This window comes from Megalops cyprinoides, chromosome 9, assembly GCF_013368585.1.
Source record: "Megalops cyprinoides isolate fMegCyp1 chromosome 9, fMegCyp1.pri, whole genome shotgun sequence".
Classification (NCBI taxonomy): Eukaryota; Metazoa; Chordata; class Actinopteri; order Elopiformes; family Megalopidae; genus Megalops; species Megalops cyprinoides.
In genome coordinates this window covers 6312501-6322500 of record NC_050591.1, presented here as the reverse complement: position 1 = coordinate 6322500, position 10000 = coordinate 6312501, and the positions used below count along the sequence as shown (strand labels likewise).

The window sequence follows — 10000 nt, the reverse complement described above, 5'->3', positions numbered from 1 at the left end:
GAGTTTTTGTTAGGCAGAGGTTAGAAGGTCTTGTCTCTGGGTGAATATGTGCAGTAGTCCGTTCTGAATTAATACATCATACATTTCTCTATATATTTTCCTTTTTCAGTATTCATGCTCCCCCTGCAAATAGAGTTCACAGCAGTTTGCAGGCCAATGTAGTGGAGCATGTGAATGCGCTGTACATGAAGACAAATGAATGGCCTGGTTCAGTGTCTAGTGTCCATAACCTTTCACACCAGTTCTGGCACTTGTGTGATGTGTAAACCCCAGATCTCTGGGACATGCTCATCCTCACCACCACCACGGTCTTCTCTATTGCATAATTACCTGGTTGTCAATGAGGCCTTAAGACCAGAGCCCAGCTTGCTGGAAGTAACGGACCAGCTTACTGAGAGAGAAAACAGTAGTCTGTGTGAGAGCCCAGCTCATGGTGATAGAGAGACCACCTCAATGAGAGTGAGAGAGACCAGTTGGCTGTGTGAGAGAGACTAGCTCACTGTATGAGGAAGACCAATCCACTGAGAGAGAGACCAGCTCTATCTGTGAGACAGATCCAAACCCAGTCCGCTGTGAAAGATAGACCAGGTAAGTATGAAAGAGAACCAGCTCACTGTAAGAGGGCGACCAGCTGAATGTGAAAGAAGACCAGCTTAGTGTGAAAGAGAGATCAGCTCACTGTGTGACATAGAGCACCTCACTGTGAGATCAAGAGACTGGAGTTCAGCTCCTCCCCAGGAAGATGGACAGTAGTTTGGCTGCAGTCAGCCCCAGGGTTTATAAATCCAGAGCACTTAGTGAAAGGAATACCAATGAATGTGTCTGCGTCTCCTGTTCGACTGGGTGCGGTAATAGCCTCACTCTATGTCCAGATGGAGGTACCCAGATAGCATTTGCCCTAGCATGTTTGATCTCTCCCCAGTGTTAATTGAGATTCCTATGTCTGAGTCTCTATGAGAAAAACACAGGAAGGAGTTGTTTTTGTAAGGAAGTGTGCAAAATGAGATGTAGCTCTGCAGTGAAGTTCCTTCATCCTTGATTTAAATCCACATCAGCTGTGTCTGTGCTCTGTGTGAGAGTTTAATGCCTAAGATTATCATTCTCCTCCCCTCTGCTCTGTAGCAGCAGTGTCCAGGAGTGTCCACATCTGGACCGATGACTTAATCTCGGCATTGCAGACACTGAAAAACAGGCAGGCCTGCAGTACAAAGATAGAAGCGTGGAGGAAGGCCTATGTTGTTACCTGGACCCTGCAGTCTGCTCACTCAGAGGGAGAGGGAATGGATTTAAACAGCACACAAACAGTCCTCTCTGCTGCAATGTGTGACCTGCAGTGTTCAGTGCAGCAGAAGCCTTCAGAACTGAGAAATGAACTTGCACCCCTCGGACTGTGCAGTGAGACTTCATACAGAGGTAAAGCTATGTAGTGCGGTGTATCTTAAAGTAGGTGTAAAGGTACTCAGTGTGGAGTCTTTATCTGAGCATGACCAGTGTACACAGATCGGAGCCTGGTCACCTGGCATGGTGTACGAAGGCACATGGATACGCTAACCAACAATGACAGTTAAGTGACTGAACTGGGTGAATCAAACGATTTGCCAGCCCATTAGCAGTCAAGTCTCAGAGATTTGTGTGTGTGTGCGCGTGTGTGTGTGTATGTGTTTGTGTGTTTGCATGTGTGTGTGTGTGCGCGCGTGCGTGTGCATGTATGTGTGGGATCAGCTGCATTAAACTGTTACAGAAACAAAGGTCAGCATTATCGCTGTGTTGTTAACAGCTCTTAAGCCCAAAGTAGTCATTTATTGCAGTGTTTCTCACTTACAAAAGAGACGCTATTCTTAGCTCACATTCTGAATTTGATCCAGGTTTGATTTGATCAGGTTTTGTTATGTGGGGGTTAGTGGGGGAGTGTGAGCTGTGAGTGGGATTCTGGGAAAGGGGGCCATGATTGGCTGTGTGGGGTGAGTGCTGATTGGGGCCCTGGGGCAGTGCGGCAGCTCGATGCTGCTGAAGGACACGCTGTCCTGTGCGGGGGCTATAAGAGCAGGCAGAGCAGGGCCACACACAGACCACACACCGCACCCCTCTTAGGGCATGAAGAGCTGGATTCGAGGAGGCAGGAAGGCTCGTCTGCTGCGTCTCATCAAAGGCACCACAGGTGAGCTCCACCGGGCCAACTCATCACAGACCTCAGGGCAGCTCCTCAGGGATCTTATATCACTCCTCACAGATTTCAGGCCAGCTCCTCACAGACCTCAGGTTAGCTTCTCATGGAGCTTAGGTCACTCTTTACAGGTCTCAGATCAGCTCCTCAGAGATCTCAGGTCAGCTCCTTGTGGATCTTAGATCACTCCTACCAGATCTCAGGCCAGCTCCTCACAGACCTCAGGTTAGCGTCTCATGGAGCTTAGGTCACTCTTTACAGGTCTTAGATCAGCTCCTCAGAAATCTCAGGTCACCTCCTTGTGGATCTTAGATCACTCCTCAGAGATGTCAGTTCCGCTTCTCACAGATCTCAGGTCAGCTCCTTACGGATCCCATATCAGGTTCTTGCTTATCTGAGCTGTAAAGAGGGAGACTGATTCCCCTCCAGACTTTGGAGGGAAATGCGTGCCTTCTCAGTCACTGCGTCAGAGCAGTTCTGCAGCAGGAAAGAGTAGTTCTGCATCAGAGCTATTCTCACTGTGCTTTTTAGAAAAAAAAATGTTCTCTTAGTGTGTCTATTGAAATCTAATCATATTGGTTTGTTCTTTCAGTTTGCAGTGTTTTGTGTAAAGACATCAGGTGTTCTTTACACGTTAAAGGGTGTTGAGTTGAGGAGAGAGGGGGAGGGAGGTGTGGTGGTCTCTCTGTCAGGCAGTCAGGCAGGCAGGCAGGCGGGGGCGGGGGTGGGTGGGGGCTTGGGGGGGGGGGGGGGGGTCACATGTTCGTCAGAGAGGGGAGGTATTGACCAGGGTGTTATGTAGGACAGAGGCGAGCAGCAGAGAGAACAGGAGATTGAACATTGATCTGCAGCCCTCCCGGTCCTGAAAGCAGGTCATAGCTGTGTAATCTGGGACAGTGCTCTACTCACGCAGCACGGAGCGTGCGTCCCTGTGCCATTACAGCCCTCAGCTGTGACCCCCTGGGGGGGCGAAGGGGCAGGGGGGCAGGCACAGTACAGTACATCCACGCTGACTCGGTACAGTTGCAGTTCTCTGATTATTTCTGTCAGGCAGAAAGAGTAAGTAATTATCCAAGTACTCTCTGGTACTAAATAGCACTAAACAGTGCAGTATAGCGTAGTGAGGAGCAGGGCTCGTAACCGAAAGGTCGTTGGTTCGAATCCCTGCTGAGACACTGCTGCTGTACCCTTGGGCAAGGTACTTAACCCTCAATTGCCTCAATTGCCCAGCTGTATACATGGATAACATGTACAAAATGTAACCTGTGTAAGTTGCTCTGAATAAGAGCATCTGCTGAATGACAATAATGTAATGTAATGTAACGTGGACACTACAAAGTGACTTCTACGTGATTGTTGTGTGAAAAGTCTCAGTACAGGATTTACAGATCGGGGAGTTTACTGGTGGCCAGGGTGGCCTTCCATTTGTTTTTCTGCTGGACTGAAGGACTGTCATGACCTCTGCAGGCTCACACTGTACAGCTTTCTTCAGGTGGCATGGATTAGCTCAGAATGGACACCAGGTGTGTTCCACATCGTAAGAACGGGTTAGATGTGGGAGGGTTGTGTTTGAATGGCATTTGTATTCAGCACTGTGTCTTTTCAGAGCACGTCTTCTATTACAGACGGTTGTGAAGTGGCACGTTCTGATTTCCATAGACTGTGCTGTAGAGGTTACCCGTCAACCTGCTCAACATCACTGTAGACCTCCTCTCATGGACTGCCAGCAGTGTTCTGCTATGTATGTGTGTGTGTGTGTGTGTGTGTGTGTGTGAGAGTAATTCTATCACCAGTAAATCTGGAGTCAGCAAGGGAAGAGGGTGTTTCTCAGTGGACTGTGGCTGCATCTGCCGCTGTCTGTGGGTGTCTGAGAAGCACACCAGCACGAAGATAATGCCCCTCTCATAGTGTCTTAGCTGTGAGTGCCCTGCTCACACCAGTATCAATTTAACTTTGCACGCTGCCTCTCCATCACCCCCTTGTGTCTGTGGGCTCCTCAAGAGGACAGCAGCTCTGCTTTAGCTAGCATCCACTGGCCTTCCAGCTGCTTCATCCAGATATCTGCATTTCGTTCACTCTGCTCAATTTATTTACTAATTTTATCATTTTCTTTTTCTTTGAACTCCTCCCATTTTGAACCCCTCTGTCCCGTACAACTTATGATGCAATGTCTCCCCCTTCTCTACTCTGTCCCCATCTCCATTGCGCTCTCTGAATGGACTCCGCCCATTCCCTGCCCCACTGCGCTCTCTGAATGGACTCCACCCACTCTCCATCCATTACACTGTCTGAATGGACTCCACCCACTCCTCACCCGGCCACTCCCTCTGAATGGACTCCGCCCACTTCCACCTCATTACACTCTCTGAACGGACTCCGCCCACTCCCCACCCCTGTCTCTTGCTTCCTGGTTGGAGATGGCAGAGTGCACTATAGCCCCAGTGGCCATGGAGGACACTGACCATGAGGCTGACTTGCATTCAGACGACCTGGACTCAGGCCCAGGCTCCCCCGAGCCCAGACAGGATCACCATGGCGACCAGGTATCAGCAGGAAAGTCTCATCTGTAGAGAGCGCCTCCATGTGGCCAGCTCTGGTACAGGCCGGGGGCTCTCCTGCATCCCCAGCTCCTCAGTGAATCATTAACCTGTAGTTTTCTCCTCTCCTGATGGAAACACATTTAACAACCTGTTTGCATCAGAAACGTTAAATGTGTGTGCACACCTCCTGTAACAGTCTGGTCATCCAGAGTCAACTTTTTTTGTAGTGTGCCTGTGTAGTGAGCACATGATAGAATAGATTCATATTTGTTTGTATTTTCTTGTGCAAGGACACACCTCCTTGCCTGTTTTGGAACTGAAAGCCCACCCTTTCCCCAGTCCTCATAGGAGATTAGTCAACCATGGAAGATTCACTGGCCCCGCCTCCCACAGTGAGAGTGTCACTGACCATGCCCCTCCATTATGCAGTGTTCACTGACCACACCCTCCTTTGAGGCAGCACTGACTCAGTCATCCTCTCTGTGTTTTTAACCTGATGTTTCTGCTGATTGCTGTCTGTGGAGTTTTGCGTCACTGAAAGTGAAGTATCAGCAGCAGTTTCCTCTCTTTACTGTGCTTGTATCCTACAGGACTACTTCTCACTCACAATACTAATGTGCTCTCTGTGTACTGAAACCTTCTCACTGTTAAATGCACCAGTGTTTTTGAACAACTTCTCTTTTCTTTCTGTTTCCTTCTGATCCTCCTTTTAACCCTCTGTATTAACCTCCTTCCTCCCTGTGCCGGCCCCTCCCCCTTGTGCCGGCCCCTCCCACTATACCTCTCCACCTGCGTGGCACTGTCCTGGTGCTCCGCCCCCCAGTTCTCCAAGGAGGACTCTGAGGACTCGGAACTGGAGCATCTTATGGGAGACGCCCCTCCCAGCACAGGGCCCCCCTTCCCCAGCCACGAGCCACCAGGCCATAGGGATCTGGAGGGCACCCCTGGAACGCCCACCTTTTTGCGGCTCCCCGCCTCAGGCAGAGCCTGTATGGAGTCTCTAGAGTGTGAGCAGAGACCAGGGCCTCCGCCTTGCTCCCTGCCCTCTCCCGCCAGCCCCTCCCGGCCCAGGAGCCCCTGGGGCCGCTTTGACCCCTACGACTCTGCAGAGGTAATACAGGACAACGAGCCGAGTGCAGAGCGGGGGGCAGGGCTCAGCAGGGCTGCCTGCGCCAGGGGTCACTGGAGAACCAGTGTGCCTCAGTGCCGGTCTGGGGGTGGGCATTAGAGTAACGCAGGCACCTTAACATTAAATCCACCCCACTCTAACAGCATACAAACCAGCGTTTCATTTAACAACTCAATCACCCGGGCCTCAGTGGAAGCATTCCACTTCACTGTCTCCATGGTCACAGGGGAAATGAAAAGGCCAGCAGCTCATGTGCCAGAGTGTCTGATTTAGTCATTAATGCTCAAGATGAAAAGGGTCCCTAAGATCACTCTTATAGTGTGTGGAGATTTGGGGTTCCTCACAGTACCAGAGCCAGCATGGCCATCTGACTGGGATGTGTGTGTGTGTGTGTATGTGTGTGTGTATGTGTGTGTGAATGAGTGAGTGAGTGAGTGAGTGAGTGAGTGTGTGAGTGTGTGTGAGAGAGATTTGGTAAGTTCCCTCAGGAAAAGTAGATGATATGGTTTTTTTGTATGATGCAGGCATCTTCCCTGTTATTTAGGGTAAACCTCTCCATGTCCTTATGTTCTGCTGGGCACTCCTCTGTGACTCCTGCAATGTAAAGGAGGCCTCTTCCTCTCCCACAGGACCAGGACAAGGAGTATGTGGGCTTTGCCACTCTGCCAAACCAGGTACATCGCAAGTCCGTCAAGAAGGGCTTCGACTTCACACTGATGGTAGCAGGTGAGCCCCGAGGAGATGACTACCCCTCTGACCCCTTACCTTTGATCCTTTGAAGGTAGAGAGAAAAACACTGACTTGTTTGCTTCTAACAGTGATGTCAAGCCAAGCCTGTTGCTCAGCTCTCTCTGTCCTCCTCTTCTGTCTCTCATTCTCTCACTTTCTCTGTCCTGTGGTATCTCTCTGTCTCTTTTTCTCTTTGTCTCTTTCTCTCTATATTTCTGTCTCTGTTCTCCCTCGCAGCAGCAGATGTAACAATCTTGTTTAAACTTTGTTCTGTGTTTGCAGGGGAGTCTGGCCTGGGTAAATCCACTTTGGTGAACAGCCTCTTCCTCACAGACCTCTACAAGGACAGGAAGCTGCTCAATGCTGAAGGTGGGGCATTTCCTGTGGGTGTCTGTGTTGTTCTGTCACAGAACTGTGGTTGTGTCAGTGTGCTCTACATCCTGTGGGTGTCTGTATGACTGTAGTTCTGTCAGTGTGCTCTACATCCTGTGGGTGTCTATATAACTGTAGTTCTGTCAGTGTCCTCTACATCCTGTGGGTGTCTGTATGACTGTAGTTCTGTCAGTGTCCTCTACATCCTGTGGGTGTCTGTATGACTGTAGTTCTGTCAGTGTGCTCTACATCCTGTGGGTGTCTGTATGACTGTAGTTCTGTCAGTGTCCTCTACATCCTGTGGGTGTCTGTATGACTGTAGTTCTGTCAGTGTCCTCTACATCCTGTGGGTGTCTGTATGACTGTAGTTCTGTCAGCATGTCAGGCTGTGAGCCTGCTTGTTTGCGAGTCTTGCTCCTGTTTTCTAACATGGGTAATTGATGGATGGGATTAGTGATGGTCTGTGTCTGTCCTCGGTGCAGAGAGGATCACTCAGACTGTGGAAATCACCAAGCACACGGTGGACATCGAGGAGAAAGGAGTCAAACTGAAACTGACTATTGTGGATACACCTGGTTTCGGGGACGCTGTCAACAACACTGAGTGGTATGCATAGTTTAATGCTGTCCTCAGGCCCAGTGTGTCTGTGTGTTTAATGCAGTCCTCAGTGCTGGTGTGTCTGTGTGTTTAATGCAGTCCTCAGTCCTCAGTGCTGGTGTGTCTGTGTGTTTAATGCAGTCCTCTGGGGCGGTGTGTCTGTGTGTTTAAAGCTGTCCTCAAAACCAGTGTGTGTGTGTGTGTGTGTGTTTAATTCTGTCCTTAGTGCTGGTGTGTCTGTGTGTTTAATGCAGTCCTCAGTGCTGGTGTGTGTGTGTTTAATTCTGTCCTCCGTGCTGGTGTGTGTGTGTTTAATTCTGTCCTTAGTGCTGGTGTGTGTGTGTTTAATTCTGTCCTCAGTGCTGGTGTGTGTGTGTTTAATTCTGTCCTTAGTGCTGGTGTGTGTGTGTGTTTAATTCTGTCCTCAGTGCTGGTGTGTGTGTGTTTAATTCTGTCCTCCGTGCTGGTGTGTGTGTGTGTTTAATTCTGTCCTTAGTGCTGGTGTGTGTGTGTGTGTGTTTAATTCTGTCCTCAGTGCTGGTGTGTGTGTGTTTAATTCTGTCCTCCGTGCTGGTGTGTGTGTGTGTGTTTAATTCTGTCCTTAGTGCTGGTGTGCGTGTGTTTAATGCAGTCCTCAGTGCTGGTGTGTGTGTGTGTTTAATTCTGTCCTATGTGCTGGTGTGTGTGTGTGTTTAATTCTGTCCTTAGTGCTGGTGTGCGTGTGTTTAATGCAGTCCTCAGTGCTGGTATGTGTGTGTTTAATTCTGTCCTCAGTGCTGGTGTATGTGTGTGTGTGTGTGTGTGTGTGTGTTTGTTTAAGGCAGTCCTCAGTGCTGGTGTGTGTGTGTGTGTGTGTGTGTTTAAGGCAGTCCTCAGTGCTGGTGTGTGTGTGTGTGTGTGTGTGTGTGTGTTTAATGCAGTCCTCAGTGCTGGTGTGCTGCTGTGTGTTTTTCCCCAGCTGGAAGTCGGTGGCAGACTACATCGACCAGCAGTTTGAGCAGTACTTCAGGGATGAGAGCGGCCTGAACCGCAAGAACATTCAGGACAACCGCGTGCACTGCTGCCTCTATTTCATCTCTCCGTTTGGACACGGGTACGAGAGCCCATGGCCATTAATCACTCAGCAAAAAGAGTGAACAAGTGCGTGAATGGGTGTATGCGTGTATATGCGTGTGTGTGCATGTGTGTCTGTGTGTGTGTGTGTGTGTGTGTGTGTATGTGTGTGTGTGTGTGTGTGTGAGACTGTGAATGTGTGTCCATCCATTTTTGTGCATCATATGCAAAGTAATGGTGGTTGTTTGTGCCCAAGCTGTCGTTTCTCATTTCTCTTCTCTTTACATTTGACATGGTCTCAGAGTAAATGGAAATTACTTAGCCAATCATCTTAGTGAATTACTGTGAAACATTGTGTTTGGTGCTGTATTAAACTTTCTTCAAACCTGAGGGGACAATTCAGATTCAGGAGTTTTGAGTGTGTATGTTCAGCATGTGAATATATATTGTCATAGCAACAGTCACCATGCAGACGGTGATTGCCCTCTGTTGGATACATGGAGGTACTGACTGCGAAAAATAAAAATCATTCACTGGATAACCTCACATTTCACAAAAATAATTTTACGTTCCCACTGTCTGTTGCAATACCAAGTCAGCTTTTGTGTTCTCATGCTGTGGTGGCATGGCCTGGCTGTAGTCTTCAGTTACAGGTAGAATGGCTATAAAACGTGTGAGAGGGCTGCTTTACCTGGTGATGGGTGCAGCAGGTGTTATCAGTAGATCTGTGGTTTTGTCTCTCAGCCTGCGGCCACTGGACGTGGAATTCATGAAGGCGCTGCACGAGAAAGTCAACATCGTGCCGGTCCTGGCCAAAGCTGACACCCTAACGCCCTCTGAAGTCAAGAAGAAAAAGCTCAAGGTAACACGTGTGTCACCCTGTCTTGTGCGTCTGTTTAACATTGTTCTGTCAATCAGCATAAAAGTGCAGCTATCACTGCCTACCACTGCCCTGCCCCGCCCCACCCACACCATGCCCCTGCTCTGCCCATCCCACAGATCCGGGAGGAGATTGAACAGTATGGGATTAAGATCTACCAGTTTCCTGACTGCGATTCTGATGAAGACGAGGAATTCAAACAGCAAGACCAGGAGCTGAAGGTGAGGACTGACTCCTGTATCTCTACAAACCCTTACCTACAGCACAGCCAGACACACTGTGTCCAAGGAACATCACTCATGCATCATATGCATCCCATCATTCATATTATCAAATATATTTTTAAATGTATCATCAAAAATATCAATAAATGTATTATCACATTTTTCATTTGAACTACAGTATTATCAGATATATTATTAGTGTTGTATACCAATAAGGGCTGCCAGCTAGCTCAGCTGGTTAAAGTTTAAGTGTGAGCAGTGTCACTCTCCAGCAGTGATCCAATACTGACAGATACCAACAGTACACAGTGG

At 48.9% G+C, this 10000-nt stretch overlaps 1 protein-coding gene across 5 annotated transcripts in view; it reads left to right on the top strand.

Annotated features, from left to right (window-relative positions):
- Nucleotides 1-10000, top strand: part of LOC118783447 (septin-4-like) — a 45405-nt gene that overhangs the window by 32393 nt on the left and 3012 nt on the right. For 2 of the 5 annotated variants that reach the window (XM_036537323.1, XM_036537322.1), the window contains exons 2-8: nucleotides 4582-4707; nucleotides 6463-6559; nucleotides 6845-6931; nucleotides 7417-7540; nucleotides 8490-8624; nucleotides 9329-9446; nucleotides 9584-9685. In XM_036537323.1, coding sequence (XP_036393216.1) covers nucleotides 4582-4707; nucleotides 6463-6559; nucleotides 6845-6931; nucleotides 7417-7540; nucleotides 8490-8624; nucleotides 9329-9446; nucleotides 9584-9685 — 789 coding nt within the window. The remainder of the gene's footprint in view (nucleotides 1-4581; nucleotides 4708-6462; nucleotides 6560-6844; nucleotides 6932-7416; nucleotides 7541-8489; nucleotides 8625-9328; nucleotides 9447-9583; nucleotides 9686-10000) is intronic. The other 3 variants (XM_036537325.1, XM_036537326.1, XM_036537324.1) reach the window with 2 other exon arrangements.